The following is a 19,990-nucleotide window of genomic DNA, read 5'->3' as shown; positions in this document are numbered from 1 at the left end:
TACAAATTTTGGGGGGCTTTTTCTCCTGAGTAAGGAAATACCTCATATGTGTATATCGTGTTCGGCGGGGCGCAGTAGAGGGCTCAGAAGGGAAGGAGCAACAATGGGGATTTTGAAGAGTGAATTTTGCTGAAATTGTTTTTGGGGGGCATGTCGCATTTAGGAAGCCCCTATGGTGCCAGAACAGCAGAAAAAAAACCCACATGGCATACCATTTTGGAAACTACACCCCCTCAAGGCACGTAACGAGGGGTCCAGTGAGCCTTAACACCCCACAGGTGTTTGACGACATTTTGCACTATAGTGCAGTTTATTCACCAAATTGATCATTTATACAACGGGTAATGGAGAAAATGCCCCACAAAATTTGTAACCCCATCTCTTCTGAGTATGGAAATACGCCATGTTAGGACGGGCAAGTGCTCTGCTGGCGCACTACAATGCTCAGAAGAGGAGGACCGCCATTGAGCTTTTAGAGAGAGAATTTGTTTGGAATGGAAGTAAGGGGCCATGTGCGTTTACAAAGCCCCCATGCTGCCAGAACAGTGGACCCCCCCCCCCCCACATGTGACCCCATTTTGGAAACTACACCCCTCACAGAATTTAATAAGAGGTGCAGTGAGTATTTACACCCCACTGGCGTTTGACAGATCTTTGGAACAGTGGGCTGTGCAAATGAAATTTTTTTTTTCATTTTCACAGACCACTGTTCCAAAAATCTGTCAGACACCTGTGGGGTCTAAATGCTCACTGCACCCCTTATTACATTCCATGAGGGGTGTGGTTTCCAAAATGGGGTCACATGTGGGGGGGGTCCATTGTTCAGGCACTATGGGGGCTTTGTAAACACACGTGGCCTCCAATTCCAGACAAATTTTCTCTCCAAAAGCCCAATGGTGCTCCTTCTCTTCTGAGCATTGTAGTGCACCCGCAGAGCACTTTACATCCACATATGGGGTATGTTCTACAATGGGGCTACAAATTTTGGGGGGCTGTTTTCCTATTTTTCCCTTGTGAAAATGAAAAATGTAGGGTAACACCAGCATTTTAGTGAAATTTTTTTTTTTTTTTCATTTTCCCATCCAATTTAATGAAAATTCTTCAAACACCTGTGGGGTGTTTAAGGAAAACTGTCACTTGCTTTCTCCCGCACTATCCACAGGTACTGGTGGATAGTGCGGGAAACGCTGATTAAAATGAGCCCTACCTTGTCTGGATCTGCGCCACTGTTCTCCCGCAATTGTAGTTTTATTATCTGTTGAAATCTTCCTGTAAACTGGCACGGGCAGGGCTTCAGCGCTTAACTGGCACTGACCTCAGCGCACGCTTATGAATATTCATCCCCCCTCCCCAGTTAGGAGCGGCAAAGAGAGGGAGAACTGGAGGGATGAATATTCATTAGCGGCGCTGATGTCAGTGCCAGTAAGCGCCGAAGCCCCCGCCCGTGCCAGTTACAGGAAGATTTCAACAGATAAAACTACAATTGCGGCGAGAACGGCGACACAGATCCGGACAAGGTAGGGCTCATTTTAATCAGCGTCTACCGCACTATCCACCAGTACATGTGGATAGTGCAGGAGAAAAGAAGTGACAGTTTTCCTTTAAGGCTCACTTATACCCCTTGTTACATTCTGTGAGGGGTGTAGTTTCCAAAACAGGGTCACATGTGGGTATTTATTTTTTGTGTTGATGTCAGAACCACTGTAAAATCAGCCACCCTTGTGCCAATCACCAATTTAGGGCCTCAAATGTACATGGGGCGCTCTCACTCCTGAAACCTTGTGGTGGGTCTGCAGAGCATTTTACGCCCCCATATGGGGTATTTCCGTACTCAGGAGAAATTGCGTTATAAATTTTGGGGGTCTTTTTTCCTTTATCGCTTATGAAATGAAAAAGTATTGGGGCAACACCAACAGGTTAGTGTAAATTTTTTTTTTTTTTTTTTTTTTACAATAACATGCTGGTGTAGCCCCCAACTTTTCCTTTTCATAAAGGATAAAGGGAGAAAAAGCCCCCCAAAATTTGTAGTGTAATTTCTCCAGAGTACGGAAATACCCCATATGTGGCCCTAAACTGTTTCCTTGAAATAAAACAGGGCTTTGTAGTGAAAGGGCACCATGCGCATTTGAGGACTGAATTAGGGATTGCATAGGGGTGCTGTTGCTAAACTCCCAGCATGCCTGGACAGTCAGTGACAGACCGTGCATGGTGGGAGTTGTTGTTTTGCAATAGCTGGAGGCTCAGTGTTTGAATACTCCCGTACGATACAATTTCATTTTTATTGGGGGGGGGGGGGGGGGGGGGGGGGAGTGTAAGGGGGTGTATATGTAGTGTTTTACCCTTTATTATGTGTTAGTGTAGTGTAATGTTTTTAGTGTACATTTCACACTGGGCGGGTTACGGTGAGTTTCCCGCTAGAAGTTTGCGCTACGGCAAAAAATTTGCTGCAGCTCAAACTTGAAGCAGGAAACTTACTGTAAATCCACCAGTGTGGAATGTACCCTGTACATTCACATTGGGGGGGGGGGCGGGGGGAGGAGTCTTTCCCCTCCTCTTGGTGTGTTGTCTTTATTTTGGGGCTGGCGAGGCAACCTCCAGCTGGTTCAAAACTACAACTCCCAGCATGTATTGACAGATCATTCATGCTGGGAGTTGTACTTTTGCAACAGCTGGAGGCACACTGGTTGGAAAACCTTCAGTTAGGTTCTGTTACCTAACTCAGTATTTTCCAACAACCTGTTTCCTCCAGCTGTTGCAAAACTACAACTCCCAGCATGTACTGATCACTGAAGGGCATGCTGGGAGATGTAGTTATGCAACAGCTGGAGGTACACAACTGCAACTCCCAGCATGCCGAGACAGCTGTTTGCGCATGCTGGGATTTGCATTTTTTTTTACATCTGGAGGGCTACAGCTTAGAGACCACTGCACAGTGATCTCCAAACTGTAACCCTCCAGCTATGCTAAACTACAAATCCCAGCATGCCCCAAACAGCTGTCTGGGCATGCTGGGAGTTGTAGTTTTGCAACAGCTGGAGGGCTACAGTTCAGAGACCACTGTGTAGTGGTCTCAAACTGTAGCCCTCCAGATGTTGCTAGGCAACTCAACGGCTTCTGTAGGATCCAGGGAGTCGCATCACCGCCACCAATCGCTGCCGATGGGTAAGTGGACCTTCGGCGCCAGTCCTCGACTGTTTCCCCATTCTGCCCGGCCTATTGTTGGTGGGCAGAACGGGGAAACAGAAAGTTAACCCTCCCCCCGATCTGCTATTGGGTCATCGCTTCTAGACCCATTTTTTTTTAAACAACTTCAATCCCACACCAAATTGGTGCAGACTTTAAATACGTACAGAATCTTTGGCATCAAACTAAATTAATTCTATTTTTTCGCTTTTGACAGATTTAAATAAATCCATATATTCACCTTTCTTTCTATATCCTTTATTAATTTTAAAGTATTTATTATATTTACCTCTCTCACTGGATATGTATATCCCCAAATATTTACATTTTTCCTCCTTATTTATTATCCTTAATCCATACTTCTGCCCTATATTTCCATCCACCTATGTTTCCTTGCCCCCCTCCCAGATATTATGTCATTAGATTGTCTCAATTTAGCACAAGTCTTTTATATTCCAATCCAGGTGCAGTATGTACCATAAGTATATAAATGAACACTGTGCCCAAACAGTTATTTACCATCCATATATGAATAACTACTGTGCCCCAAACAATTTATCACCACAATTTATAGATGAGCACTATTGTTAGTTTTTCCCCCCCCCCTTTTTTTCCCTTTCTCCGGTTTCATAAATTAGAGCAGGACAGCGGGTCAAAATACCCCCGTGAAAACATACAGACAAAATATATGAGTCCTGTAGAATGTCCACCAGACCTCAGTCCACCTTTCTTCCCCTCGCCCCGACTGTCTCTGCAGTACTCAGTGATCCTCGCTTTCTCTCCTCCGCATCAGACCCAGCTGACTGTGGACGCCGGTGTTCGCCCAGCAAACCCCACGTGACCTCCAGATCTCTGTGGTGTCCTCCACTTCCTCTCTGTGATCCCTGCGCTGTGTCTCCTCCACAGGATATCGTGCCTCCACTCGCCCCCCGGGATCTCCTCACCGCCTGCGCCTCCACAGGGACCCGGCTTCCTCCGGGGAGAGCGCCCACAGCCTCCGCCCGCTGATGGTCCTGGAACTCCAACCCAGGCAAACCGGCGCACGTCTCCTGCTCTCCTCTCACCCAGCAAGGTGAGTTCCGGTGCTTAGGGTCTCTGCCTGGGGTCCACGCACGGGGCTCACTGACTCAACAATTGGGATCATAAGGGGGTATTGCACTCCCGTCAACCAGCTTTCACCGGACTCTGCAGTGTAGTGCACACAGCATGGCATGGTTCACGAGCTGGAGGAGGGGGGTGGAGCCTAGCTTAGCTTCCTGCGCCATGTTCCTTCTGTCAAAAAAAACAACAAAAAACTCATGCCTCAAAAAATAAACTCATGCCACACATGAGGATGATTGACAAGACAGGAGCCTTTACAGATCCCTGCTTTTCCTGTCCTTCCTGTATTTGGACTCCTAACAGGCAATAGCTGCAGAGACAGCATTTTTTAACCAATGTATATTACAAATATACATATAATTGTATTATCTACATTATATAAAAAGTTTTTGTTGACAGGTACACTTTAATAAACTGTTCTACAATTCTGTGCTGTGCACTATATGAATGTTCAGGACTTAATACTGGCACATATGGCACATTTAGGATCCTACACAAGCACTGCGACTGCCATGGAAACCCAGTGATCATGTTGCTGAGCTGCTGATTGGGTCACAGAGCCCCACACATCCCTTACATGCTGTGGTCACGATTTCATAGAGCATTTGTATGAACTTAAACAAGTCCCATTCAGATGAGGGAAACAGTCTCAGAAATGTATGCCACTCATCTGAATATACCCTTAAAAGGGACACTGTCAGGGAAATAGTACTATTGACTTAAAATTAGTAGACATATTTACAGTTGCATTAGACATGTGAGGCTATTTATACCACCATAAGCTATTCAATGAAAAATGGTAATCCTGCTCACCTGCCACCTTACACGGAACTCCAAGCCTGCACAGATGGCAAGCAAAGATACTGAACCAGCTCTTCATACACTGCTCAAAAAAATAAAGAGAACACTAAGAGAACACATCCTAGATCTGAATGAATGAACTAATCATATGAAATACTTTCATCTTTACATAGTTGAATGTGCTGACAACAAAATCACACAAAAATTATCAATGGAAATCAAATTGATCAACCCATGGAGGTCTGGATATGGAGTCACACTCAAAATCAAAGTGGAAAACCACACTACAGGCTGATCCAACTTTGATGTAATGTCCTTAAAACAAGTTAAAATGAGGCTCAGTAGTGTTTGTGGCCTCTACGTGCCCGTATGACCTCCTTACAATGCCTGGGCATGCTCCTGATGAGGTGGCGGATGGTCTCCTGAGGGATGTCCTGCCAGACCTGGACTAAAGCATCCACCAACTCCTGGACAGTCTGTGGTGCAACGTGGCGTTGGATGGAGCAAGACATGCTGCCCCAGATGTGCTCAATCTGATTCAGGTCTGGGGAACGGGCGGGCCAGTCCATAGCATCAATGCTTTCCTCTTGCCGCAACTGCTGACACATGAGGTCTAGCATTGTCTTGCATTAGAGAAACCTCTGGGCACACTGCACCAGCATATGGTCTCACAAGGGCTCTGAGGATCTCATCTCGGTACCTAATGGCAGTCAGGCTACCTCTGGCAAGCACATAGAGGGCTATGCAGCCCCCCAAAGAAAGGCCACCCCACACCATTACTGACCCACCGCCAAACTGGTCACACTGGAGGATTTTGCAGGCAGCAGAACATTCTCCATGGCGTCTCCAGACTCAGTCACATCCGTCACATGTGCTCAGTGTGAACCTACTTTTTCATCTGTGAAGAGCACAGGGCACCAGTGGCGAATTTTCCAATCCTTGTGTTCTCTGGCAAGTGCCAAACATCCTGCATGGTGTTGGGCTGGAAGCACAACCCCCACCTGTGGATGTCGGGCCCTCATAAAGTCTGTTTCTGACCATTTGAGTGGACACATGCACATCTGTGGCCTGCTCAAAGTCATTTTGCAGTGCTCTGGCGTTGCTCCTCCTTGCACAAAGGCGGAGGTAGCGGTCCTGCTGCTGGGTTCTTGCCCTCCTACAGCCTCCTCCACATCTCCTGATGTACTGGCCTGTCTCCTGGTAGCGCCTCCATGCTCTGGACACTACGCTGACAGACACAGCAAACCTTCTTGCCACAGCTCGTATTGATGTGCCACTTGTGTGGGTTGTAAATTCTGTCTCATCCTACCACTAGAGTGAAATCACCACCAGCATTCAAGTGTGACCAAAACATCAGCCAGGAAGCATAGGAACTGAGAAGTGGTCTGTGGCCACCACCTGCAGGACCACTCCTTTACTGGGAATGCCTTGCTAATTGCCTATAATTTTCACCTGTTGTCTGTTCCATTTGCACAACAGCATGTGAAATTGGTTGTCAATCAGTGTTGCTCCCTGAGTGGACAGTGTGATTTCACAGAAATGTGATTGCCTTGGAGTTACATTGGGTTAAGGGTTTCCTTAATTTTTTTGAGCAGAGTATAAAAGGCTCCATTACTTGATTGAATAATCCATAAAACCATCACATCCACCATATGGTATAAAACAGGCAATAGTGAATACAGATCTGATGTGTTTTACCTTTCCTATTGCCTATTTTATATCATACAGTGCATGTGAAGTTGTTCTTAAATATAGAGCCTTTTATATGAAGTGCTGGATTGATTTGATAATTTATACAATGCCTTTTGCTAGTATGACAAAGGAGGATAGAAACCTCTCATACTTATGCAGTCTTTTCACCAGGATAGGTGTTGAGTCTGTAGTTAGTGGAGGTTCAACTGCTTGGACCTCCACCAATCATAAAAACAAGATTCCTATGTCCGCCCACTAAAATAAAGTGGTGGACGGTGCGCCTGCTGCCACTCAATTATACTCTATGGGACCAATGGAAACAGCCGAGCACTATCCACATAGCTAAATGGAGCAGCAGCAATCATGCCTATCTCCACTCCATTGAAACATGGGCTACAGGTCCCCAATTACCAAGGGGGGACTCAGAGGTGAGGCACATATCCTGGAGGTGGAAAAATGTTTAAAAAGATTAGGCCAGGTCTGACAACCCTTTCCCAGTTACCTAGAGACCAAATGATTCCAAGGAGCAAGTACAGTGCTAGTTAAACTCAACAAATGCCACCATTTGACATAACGTTCTGTCCTGGGTAACAAAAGACTGACAACCTCCACTGGGTAAAAAAATTCTATAAAAACCATCTTAGAAAGGAATTAAGAGAAACTACGTTTTTGTATCAAACTTGCTCTTTTATGTACACATATGAATATTCATGTAATGTTTGTTATATCTGTTATATAAAATTGTGATAACAGTGTCCCCTCTGAGGAAGGCTGAAGATCATATACAGCAATACAGTAAGGTACTCATTGGTAGGGTTAACTACGAGTGGTAGCAAATCTATATTAAGTCAGAAATTAACGGACATAATAAGGATAAAAGGCAATGTTTTAAGGTGCTTTATACCATGATGAATGATCACATTTCCTGAGCCATAAAACAGACAAACCATTCAGATAGTATAAGACAAAGCCCTATAATTAAATTATGACAGATTAACAAGGTATTTCTATTTTTTTTAAAAGCTAATAGGAGAAAATACAGCACTGCTTTCAAAGTGGCATTTCTTACTTTAATCTTCACTTTGCAGTATTGTCAACTCATTTACATATAGACATAGAAGAATAATATGAACAAGTGCAGTTTGGAACACAACCTTCACTGGGAGAAGAAGGACAGTGATCTCAGCCTTGAGATTGGTCTCAAAGTTCATCCAAAAATACCTCTGGGACCACTATGTTCATTTCAGGACTGCCAAAATCCCATTCATGACAAGTCTTTAGTAACATGCTTGAGCAAGTTCCCCCAAAACAGTCTACTAGTCCTCATGAGCCACCTCATCATCTGTCAGAAGCTGCCCATTTGCAGATGGAGTTTCAGAGGGAGCCTGGGATAAGTCCTCAAAGTCCTGACTCATAGTCGGGGAAATGATTGAGGGACTAGTATCACAAGACTCTGTGCTCTGCTCTGAAGTAGCAATAGTGGTGGCTGCACTCTTTGGGGTTGGATCAAAATCATCATCATCTTCCAAAATGGGAGATTCGTGTACACCTGCAATAAATGACAGACAAAAAAATGCTATCTTAGAGGTGGTACTGAATAAACCAATTTTTGTAACAAATTAGGATATTTTAAAAGCTGCAAATGTAATATACAATTTAAAAAAAAACTATAAAAAACATTTACAGTGTTCCCTAAAGTTATAATATTATTTGTTCAGGGACATTCACTAAGCTGAAACTATTGTAACCTGAAAATAAAAATCTATGGAGAACTGGTAGTTTGTTCCCATGCCCCATATCAGAAAAAGAGGGAAAAAAAGGATGAAAAAAATAAGCAGATAACCAATATAAATAAGGCAAGAAGTTAGTAGTAGTAAGTAGAGACTGGATGCTGTAAATCACTTTCTATGTTGAGGACAAGAGCTTCCCTTAGAACACACAAAATAGAGATAGAGAGAAACACAAGAGATAAATGTGTGTGTTATTTTTTAAAGAATGCCCATTCTACAGTATATTAAAAAATAAACCTCTACTTACCTCCATCGTTCCCGCGGTGCCCTGCTTCGGTCCTCGTCTGCGATCCTATTCCTGAAAGAAAGCATGACACTTGGGCCCAGAGTCATACTGCCAGAGTGTACGCCACTGGTTGAGGCAGGATATCGCTGCGGTCAGTAATTGAGAGATGCAGTAATTGGGAGACGATGAAATTATAAAAAGACTTTACTCAAAATTTCATTAGCAGATCCAACGACTATTCTCAGTATTAGGGAGCATTCACACCACTGTTTATGCATATGGCTAACATATACAGTTTTATATCATGTAACATTGTAATATAGTTCATAAGGTTGAAAAAAGACCATAGTCCATCAAGTTCAATCTACATCTATCCCTACTGTGTTGACCCAGAGGAAGGCAAAAAACCCTTATGAGGCTGATACCAATGGCCCCATACTAGGGGGAAAATTCCTTCCTGACCGCAATATGGTAATCAGAATAAATACCTGGATCAATGTTCTGTCCCTATAAGTCTCGTATCTATAACATATAATGCAAAGAAAAATCGCTATCAATATCTACTAGCCAATGCGACTCAAGCTAAGGGCTTGTTCACACGGCCGTTTGCCCCAGTTAATAAATGCCCGTTATAAATCCATTTGATAATTTTTCAAACTGGCTGCAAATGGCTGTAAAATAATCCCATTGATGTCAAAAGGTTTTTTTTTTTTTTTATACAATCCTTTATCCCCAGTTTACTTCCTGTTCCATTTTCTTTTTGACTGGGGAAAAGACGTTGCATGCAGTATTTTTTCTCCTGTCAAAAATAACGGAATAGAAACAGATATTATAAATTTAACATTGAAGTCCATGGCAGACGGATGAGTTTATAATATCCGTTATTACTTCTAAGCATGCTCAGAAGAGGTGAAATCAGCAGAATCCTGCATTGTTGTGGGACTACTACTACTCCCATCATGGAACAGACTTGTTTGCATGATGGGAGTAATAGTTCCCTCAGCTGCAAGAATCTGTGGGTGGCTGTGGAGGCTACATTAGTGCTTGTACTACTCCCCCCAATCACGGAACAGAGTCTGTTCTATGATGGGGGTAGTAGAACAGGGGATGAGGGATTGGTCGCACCTGAATGGCTGGTACCATTCAGGGGTCCCAGAGGGGTTTTTAAAAGCGCTGTGGGGGCACACATACATCTAGCCCCCCAGCATATTAATAATATGCCCCCCGCAGCGCATTTATCAAGATTTGCCGCCGCAGCACTATGTGTGAAAAGTATTCTATCAGCATGCACATTGGGACAGCAGCTGGCCGGCAGATACGCTGACAGAATACATTTCACACAGTGTTGGGGGGGGGGGGGGGCATATGTACATAGATGTGCTGGGGGGGCAGTCATATAGCATTCTCTGGCCCCCACAGCACTTCTATATACATATGCCCATGCAGCGATATGTGTGAAGAGTATTCTATCAGCAGCGCATCTGCCGGCCGGCTTCCCTGGCAGAAGCGCTGCTGAAAGAATACTTTTCAAAAATAGAGCTGCGTGGGCACATGTATATAGAAGCCCACCCAGCACATATATACATATACCCACACAACGCTATGTGTGAAAAGTATTCTAACAGCAGCGCATCTACCGTCGAAGCTGCTGGTCCGATGCGCTGCTGATAGAATACTTTTCACACATAGCGCTGCGGCGGCATATGATAAATGCTCTACGGGGGATACATTATAAATTCACTGGGGGGCTAGATATAAAGCGCTATATGTCTGCCCTCCACAGCGCTTTTAAAAACCCCACCGGGAGCCCTGAATGGCTCCTCGGTACCATCCATTTAGGGCTCCCGGCAGGGGAATTTAAAAATGAAAGTAAAAGCACAGTATATACATTGCAGGGGAGCGAAGCATGCCGCCAGAAAGTTAAGCAGATTTGTAAATTACTTCTATTAAAAAAATCTTCATCCTTCCAGTACTTTTTAGCTGCTGAATACTACAGAGAAAATTATTTTCTTTAGGAACTGTCCAGAGCAGCATATGTTTGCTATGGGGATTTTCTCCTACTCTGGACAGTTCTTAAAATGAACAGAGATGTCAGCAGAGAGCACTGTGCACTGTGCTCGAGAGCTGTGTGTTCCCAAAAAATTAAAAAAATTCCCTCTGTAGTATTCAGCAGCTAATAAGTACTGGAAGGATTAAAAAATTTTTATAGAAGTAATTTACAAATTTGTTTAACTTTCTGGCCCCAGTTGATTAAAAAAAAAAAAAAGTTTTCCACCAGAGTAATAACGTCTTATCGCATCGGGTCTCAGAAGTGAGACCTAGTAGGATCAATCCCTCAGCCCCTGTACTACTTCCCCCAGCAAGGAACAGACTGTTTCATGATAAGGGTAGTAGTACAAGCACTAATTTAGCCTCCCCAGACACCTGCAGAGGAACTACTACTCCCATCATGGAAACAAGTATGTTAAATGATGGAAGCAGTAGTACCGTGTTTCTCCGAAAATAAGACCGGGTCTTATATTAATTTTAGTCACAAAAAACACACTAGAGCTTATTTATTTACGGTATGGGGGGCTGCAGGAGTGTGAAGGATGGGGGGGCTGCAGGAGTGTGGAGGAGGGGGGGGCTGCAGGAGTGTGGAGGATGGGGGGGCTGCAGGAGTGTGGAGGATGGGGGGCATCCTCCACACTCCTGCAGCCCCCCATACTCCTTCAGCCCCCCATCCTCCCCTTCCCCTGTCGTCCTCCACACTCCTACCGTACCCTACAGCAGTGTTTCCCAACCAATATCCTCCAGCTGTTGCAAAACTACAACTCCCAGCTGTCCGGGCATGCTGGGAGTTGTAGTTTTGCAACAGCTGGAGGCACACTGGTTGGGAAACACTGCCCTAAAGTGCCCCCCACCCCTCTGCCATAATAAACTTGGGTACCGGTACTCATTTCACTTTCTTACCGTACGGTACCCTGCGGTGAGGTCTTCTCCTGTAGCTTACCGTAGCAGCCGGGGGCAGGGACACGTCCGTGACGTCCGCCGTGCATACGCGCCGACGTTTTAGAACGTCAGCATCTCTGCCCCTTCTGAATTACAGTAAGCTAACTTGCCGCGGGTGCCATGGGACCAGCCAAAGGAGGCGGGGGGGGGGGGGGGCTGTGGGGTCTGCGGGCATTACTGGGGTGGCCGGGCGGGATGTGGAATCTGCGGGCATTACCGCACTGTGGTGGCCGGGCGTGGTGTCGGGTCTACGGGCATTACTGTGGCGGCCAGAGGGGGGCTATGCAGTCTGCGGGCATTACTGTGGTGGTCATGTGGGGTCTGCGGGCAAGGTAGTGATCTCCCTTATTGGTGTATGGCAGGTATTTGATATTTTATGCTGTCTTTCATGCTCTTTTTTTACAACAATGTAATGCTGCTGACTGACCTCTGAGTAGGGCTAGGTGCAATACAATTGGCTATTTGCACTTTACTTATAGACCCATTGAGGACACATACCAGCCTTATGCATTTAGTATATGTATTTTTCATTATTTATTTTCATTATTTATGGGCATGTTGCAATTTGATATCTGTGTACTGTATCCCTGCCGTCCTTATTGTTTGACATTGTGGATTCAGTATCACTACCTTTTTTCTGTAGCTTTCATCTGTATAGTACCTTGTATTTTATGTATGATGTTTTTTTATAATGCACTTGAATAAAGTTTACTCACTATTTTTGTTTTCATTCAGTATACTGGTATCTTTTTTTTGGTGTAGATAGGTTATGATAGGCAATTGTGTTTGTTCAGTGACAGGGAAAAGGATATGTATGTAACAATAATAAATGAACAATCATACCTGGATAATCTATTATAATTAATATATCCAATCATAAACTGATCCAGTCATGTAGCTAGTAAGTATTCATAAACACATGCAATATACAGAGCTCCAGTGGTGCCTTTTCTGGGGGCCAGGTCCACCTCTCAGCTATACGTAGTTTTGTCTCCACTTGACAAGTCCAATCCTCTACTTCCCAAAGGAAGAGTCCAGAGGATATATACCAAAATGGTAAAATAATGGAAATAGTCATCCTATACAGATCATGGATAATTAGTGGTCCACCTACAATGGTATAAGCCACATTTCCTGTTCATCACATATTTCCTCTTGTGACATCCCCCAAGCTTTTTCTGCTCTTTTTTTGGACACATATTCTAAAGACTATTCTTCTTGTCTAAGGGATGTCCCCCTGTATTGTATCCAAGTACTCCCGATATCCTCCACTTCTTTCAGTTAGTAGTCCTCATCTAATCTCAAGACAATCATACTCGATCCCAATGGGGGATAACACAGATGCTCTAAAGTGATGTTGCAGGCTGCCGATGGAGTATGTGTTCCTCAGTATCATCTCAGGGTGTCTGTGTGAAGAAGAAACATTGAGAGATCTTGTGGCATACTAATTTTAGATGCCAAACAAGATCCCTAAAAAGCCCATAAACAATAATTCTTTGAGTCCTGATGGAGTTACTGCTTCGAGTTCATATATCCATTTTGACTCTTTGTAAAATTCTGTTATTGACGGGTCCTCCTCTCAAGTCAATTGTAATCCTTTCCAGTCCGACCACCTGCATACCTTTTGGCTGTCCTCTGTGATGTTCTAAGAAGTGGTTCGGAACTGAGGTAAGCAATTTGTCTCTTTCCTTATCTCTCTTGGCTAGAGTGATAGTTGAGATATGTTTCTGTATCCTTTTTCGTAATTGTTGGCTGGTCTGTCCGACATATATCATCCCGCATGGGCAGATGATGACGTATACTACATTAGTGGTCTTACAGTTGACATATCCTTTTAGTCGATACTATTTTCCATTCTTAGGGTTGGCGAAATGAGTTTTAGGTGTGAAACTGGCAAACCGTACAGTCACCGCAGGGATATGATCCTTGGTGTCTCAAACCCCTACCAATACGTTGAATAGACCTTTGAAAATGGCTCCTGGTAAGTATATCTCCCAGGTTCGGGGCTCTCCATGACACCAGGGATGGCTTTTGTGGTATTATTGGTTTCACTTGGTCATCAGAGAGGAAAATGTGCCAATTAGCGTTCAGGATCCTCTCAATGTCCCTCCATTGGTTATTGTATGTTGCATTAAATATCAAGACATCTTCCGCTGGTTCTCTCTGAGCACCTCTAAGTAGCACTTGTCTCTCCACATTATTTGCTCTCTGATAGGCCCGCGATACAATTCTTTTGGGATACCCCCGATCCCTAAATCTCTTAGTCAGGTCAAGGGCTTGCTTCCTAAAGTCCGCTGGTTCACTGCAGTTCCTCTTGATTCTCAAAAATTGGCCCGTAGGTATACCCCTTAAGGTATGTATTGGGTGAAAAGAAGAATAATGCAACAGGCTATTCGTGGCGGTTGCTTTTCGGAACAGGTTGGTCCTCAGATGACCATTTGTCGATGTTAGTTGTAACTCCAGGAAGTCCACTGTTGTTCCAGGAAGTATGTCACAGCATGTATGCCATCCTCATGTCCAATGTTCGAGTATAGAGACTCGACGTCACAAGTGATAAGTAGAGTGCCCTCCGGTAGAGTCATGTCCTTGCTGCATAAGATGCATAGAATCTCGTATATATGATGGTATATTCGTCACCAGGGGCTTTAGATAATCCTGTTCTTTTTTCGAAATGATCCCAAAATCCAGGGCTGAGTCCAATATCTGCAGGAATCTCCGCTGAAAATATTCTTTATCGGCCTCTTTTATTAGAAATTCTTTGTTGTTTCTCAATCCCTCTATGGCCTTGGACTCCTCACGGATTAGGTTTCTACCTAATTCATTCTCATCCAGAAGATCTATCAGATCCCGTATCACCTCTTGTTCATCGTGTTCAAACTCCGCCATCATAGAAGGTTGTTCATGTAACAGCTTCAGAATCAGCTTCTTCTCAACATCCGTTAGAGTATATGAAGAAAGATTAACAATTTGTAGTTGATCTTGCTGCTCTGAAGTTGTATTATTTGTATCTACAAAGATTGACACTTTACTATATAATCCCTCAACAAGGTCATTTATACATATATTAAAAAGTAAAGGAGCCAGAATTGAGCCCCTTTGGTACCCAATCCAAGTACTGTTAATAACCACCCTCTGTTACCTATCACTGAGCCAGTTACTTAACCACTTGCACACATTTTCCCCCAGCCCCATCCTTTTCATTTTATGCACCATCCTTTTATGTGGCACCGTATAAAATGCTTTGAAAAAAATCCGGATATACGACATCCAGCGATTCCCCCTGGTCCAGTCTGGAGCTCACCTCCTCATAGAAGCTTATCAGGTTAGTTTGACAGGACCGATCCCTCATAAAGCCATGCTGATATGGAGTCATACATTTATTTTTATCAAGATATTCCAAAACAGCATCTCTTAGAAAACCCTCAAACAATTTACATACAATGGAGGTTAAACTAACAGGTCTATAATTCCCAGGTCACCTTTTTGTCCCTTTTTTAAATATTGGCACCATATTTGCCATGCGCCAGTCCTGGGGAACAGTCCCTGTTACTATAGAATACTATATGAATTTTAAAAATAGGGGTCTGTCTATTACATTACTTAATTCCTTTAGAACACTGGTTTGAATGCCATCTGGACCTGGTGATTTGTCTAATTCTTTTTAAAAGGCAAAACCTTATTGCTTCCTGGGTTAGACAGGTGACTTGTACTGGGGAGTTTCCCTTATCCTGCTGTATTTCACCTGCCATTTTATTGTGAATACAGTGGAGAAGACTGTTTTAATATATTTGCTTGTTCCTGATCCCTCCTGTCTATAATTTTTCCCTCATCACTTTTTTAAGGGCCAACACATTCATTTTAACCTTTTTACTATTTCTATAGTTAATGAACCTTTAGAGGTTAGTGTTACTTTCTTTGGCAATGAGCCTTTTGGTCTCAACTTTTGCTACTTTTATCTGTTCTTAACATATTTAACTTTTTACCCTATAACAACATTTAATGCTCCTGTTTTAGTAGCCTAAAAGCTTTTTTTGTCCTTTACATTTTAGTCATTCATAATGGTTTTCTCCTGTTCCTGACCCTTTTTATTGCCATAAGGTATGTTCCTCTTACAGTGAGAATTTAATGTCAGTACTAGCAGTGGAAAAGTTGACCAGTTGCCCATAGCAACCAGATTGCTTCTTTCGTTTTTTCAAAAGTCCTCTGAAAACTGAAAGAAGCAATGTGATTGGTTGCTATGGGAAACTAGTCAACTTTTCCTTTACACAAGTGATGATCAATCTCCCCCATTTTCCCAATTTATATTGTTAAGGGCTTCTCTGAGCTGATCAAACTTTGCCTTCCTAAAGTTCATTGTTCCTGTGGCTCCTCAAGAGGTTACCTTACCATTAAATGACAAAGCATAAACTATTAAAATTGTGATCTTTATTTTCTAGGTATCTTTCTACCTGCACATTACTCAGGTCAGGTCAGGTCTGTTGGTTAATATTAAGTCTAGTAGGATGCCCCTCTGGTCGGGCCCTGCACCATTTGGGACAGATAATAGTCTTTCGCTATAGTCAGGAACCTGTTTCCTTAACCCCTTAAGGACCAAGGACGTATGAGTACGTCCTTGGTCCCGCTCCCGTGATATAATGCAGGGTCCCACAGTGACCCTGCATCATATCACGGCGGGCCCGGCGTCATAGTGAAGCCGGGACCCGCCTCTAATAGCGCGCGGCACTCATCAGCACTGATCGTGCTCAAAGCTGAGCCACGTGGCTAAAAGTGAAAGTAAAAGTGCCCAGCTAGCTCAGGGAGCTGTTAGGGATCGCCGCGGTATTATCGCGGCATCCCGAACAGCTGTACTACAGGAGGAAGGTCTCTTACCTTCCTTCTTGCAGTCCGATCGCCGATTGAATGCTTCAAGCCTGAGATCCAGGCTTGAGCAATCAATCGCCGAAAACCCTGATCAATGCATCCCTATGGAGATGCATTGAACACAGTTAAAGATCAGTAAATGCAATGTTATAGCCCCCTATGGGGGCTATAATATTGCAAAAGAAAAGTGTAAAAAAATCATTAACCCTTTCAATTATCCCTTCCCCTAATAAAAGTTTGAATCACCCGGCATTTCCAAGAATAAAAAAAAAAAAAAAAAACTGTGTAAATAAAAACAAAAATAAACATATGTGGTACCGCCGCGTGCGGAAATGTCCGATTTAAAAAAATATACTGCTAATTAACCCCTTAAGGACTCAGGATTTTTCAGTTTTTGCACTTTCGTTTTTTCTCTTACCTTTTAAAAACCATAACCCTTTCAATTTTCCACCTAAAAATCCATATTATGGCTTATTTTTTGCGTCGCCACTACTTTGCAGTGACATTAGTCATTTTACCCAAAAATGCACGGCGAAACGGAAAAAAAATTCATTGTGCGACAAAATCGAAGAAAAAACGCCATTTTGTAACTTTTGGGGGCTTCCGTTTCTACGCAGTGCATATTTCGGTAGAAATGACACCTTATCATTATTCTGTATGTCCATACGGTTAAAATGATACCCTACTTATATAGGTTTGATTTTGTCGCACTTCTGGAAAAAATCATAACTACATGCAGGAAAATGTATACGTTTAAAAATGTCGTCATCTTCTGACCCCTATAACTTTTTTATTTTTCCACGTACAGGGCGGTATGAGGACTCATTTTTTGCGACGTGATCTGAAGTTTTTATCGGTATGATTTTTGTTTTGATCGGACTTTTTGATGACTTTTTATTCATTTTTTAATGGTATAAAAAGTGACCAAAAATGCGCTTTTTTTGACTTTGGAATTTTTTTGCGCGTACGCCATTGACCGTACGGTTTAATTAATGATATATTTTTATAGTTCGGACATTTACGCACGCGGCAATACCACATACGTTTATTTTTTTATTTTTTTTTTACACTGTTTAATAATTTTTTTTATGGGAAAAGGGGGGTGATTCAAACTTTTATTAGGGAAGAGGTTAAATGACCTTTATTAACACTTTTTTTTAAATTTTTTTGCAGTGTTATAGGTCCCATAGGGACCTATAACACTGCACACACTGATCTCTCATCCTGATCACAGGCGTGTATTAACACGCCTGGGATCAGTGTTATCGGCGCTTGACTGCTCCTGCCTGGATCTCAGGCACGGAGCAGTCATTCGCCGATCGGACACCGAGGAGGCAGGTAAGGGCCCCCTCGGTGTCCTGCCAGCTGTTCGGGATGCCGCGATTTCACCGGGGCGGTCCCGAACAGCCCGACTGAGCAGCCGGGTCACTTTCACTTTAGAAGCGGCGGTCAGCTTTGACCGCCACTTCTAAAGGGTTAATACCGCACATCGCCGCGATCGGCGATGTGTGGTATTAGCTGCGGGGTCCCGGCCGTTGATGAGCGCCGGGACGGACGCGATATGATGCGGGATCGCGGCGCGATCCCGCTTCATATCGCGGGAGCCGGCGCAGGACGTAAATATAAGGGGTTAACCCGCACGATCAATGGCGTACGTGCAAAAAAATTCCACTTTTTAGATCATGAAAAGATGAATAAAAAGCGATCAAAAAGTCAGATCAATGCAAAAAATGGTACCGAAAAAAACTTCAGATCACGGCCCAAAAAATAAACCCTCATAGCGCCCTGAACACGGAAAAATAAAGTTATAGGGGTCAGAATATGACAATTTTAAACGTATACATTTTCCTGCATGTAGTTATGATTTTTTTCTGAAGCAATACAAAATCAAACCTATATAAGTAGGATATCATTTTAACCATATGGACCTACAGAATAAAGAGAAGGTGTTATTTTTACCGAAAAATGTACCACGTAGAAACGGAAGCCCCCAAAATTACAAAATGGCTGTATTTTTTCAATTTTGTCGCACAATGATTTTTTTTTTACCGTTTCGCCGTAGATTTTTGCGTAAAATGACTGATATCATTACAAAGTAGAATTAGTGGCGCAAAAAATAAGCCATAATACAGATTTTTAGGTGCAAAATTTTAAGAGTTATGATTTTTTAAAGGTAAGGAGGAAAAAACAAGAGCAAAAACCGAAAAACGCCCGGTCCTTAAAGTGTAGCTCCCACCAAGTAATATATAATCTAATATGTCCCTACCTTTTAGTAATCTAGCCCTAACCCCCTATCTGGCTTTAAAAACATTTTAAATCGCTTTAATAGAGCAGATTTAGTGCTTCTAAATCTGCTCTATAAAGCAGGGCAGGAAGCAGCGCTTCCCAGCAGGCACGACGTCACTGATGCCTTGCTGGGCGCTTGCTTCCACCCTCACATCGTCTATGCAGCGCTCCTGTCGGGAGCGCGCATAGATGATCTGCCAATAGCACGGCAGGCAGCTCCAGGGTCTCCTCCTCCCTGTTTACCTGTGCATGTGCTATCCAGGGAGGAGGAGTAGAGGAGCAACGCCGGCCTGCCGTGCACGATTTTACAGCCGAGACCCGGCTAATATAAGACCTCAGATCAGACTTACCCATCCGGAGGATCAGCGCAGCAATGAGTGCGAGCGCTGCCTCCGGACAGGGTAAAGGGGGCGGGCGGGGCTGCGCGCGAGGCCAGTGGAGCTGGCCAATGCGCGCAGCCCCAGCTATCAGCGTGCTCGCTCTTGCCTGTTTGATTGAAAGACAGGAGTGAGCACAGCAGTGCCTGAATTTCGACTCATTGCCAGGCTGAAATGAGTCGAAATTCAGTGGTGACGTCACTGCTGAATGCATTCGGCCACTAGGAGGGAGACCCCTAGTGGCCGAATTTAAAAGTGATTTTAAAACTTGTTTAAAATCACTTTTTTTTAATTAAAGTATATTAGAGATATGTTGTAGTACTTAAGTACTACAAACATATACATTTTTTTACTTCATGACAGTGCCCATTTAAGGGGTTAAAGGGGTATTCCAGGAAAAACAGAGAGATAGAGAGATAGAGAGATAGAGAGATAGAGAGAGATAGATATATATATATATATTTCTCTATCTCTCTCTCTCTCTCAACTGGCTCCAGAAAGTTAAACAGATTTGTAAATTAATTCTATTAAAAAATCTTAATCCTTTCAGTGCTTATGAGCTTCTGAAGTTAAGGTTGTTGTTTTCTGTCTAAAGTGCTCTCTGACACGTGTCTCGGGAACCGCCCAGTTTAGAAGAGGTTTGCTATGGGGAATTTGCTTCTAAACTGGGCGGTTCCCGAGAC

At 43.4% G+C, this 19,990-nt stretch overlaps 1 protein-coding gene across 11 annotated transcripts in view; it reads right to left on the bottom strand.

The window, feature by feature from the left end:
- Positions 1-7,456: 7,456 nt before the first annotated feature.
- The window catches only part of KXD1 (KxDL motif containing 1), a 71,405-nt gene continuing 58,871 nt past the window's right edge, over positions 7,457-19,990 (bottom strand). For 10 of the 11 annotated variants that reach the window (XM_056574482.1, XM_056574508.1, XM_056574490.1 and 7 more), the window contains 2 exons: positions 8,815-8,865; positions 7,457-8,326 (listed from right to left, as the gene is read on the bottom strand). In XM_056574482.1, coding sequence (XP_056430457.1) covers positions 8,094-8,326; positions 8,815-8,865 — 284 coding nt within the window. In that variant the 3' untranslated portion in view covers positions 7,457-8,093. The remainder of the gene's footprint in view (positions 8,327-8,814; positions 8,866-19,990) is intronic. The other variant, XM_056574518.1, reaches the window with a different exon arrangement.

This window comes from Hyla sarda, chromosome 1 (assembly GCF_029499605.1).
Source record: "Hyla sarda isolate aHylSar1 chromosome 1, aHylSar1.hap1, whole genome shotgun sequence".
NCBI lineage: Eukaryota > Metazoa > Chordata > Amphibia > Anura > Hylidae > Hyla > Hyla sarda.
This window is presented reverse-complemented; position numbering and strand designations above follow the sequence as displayed.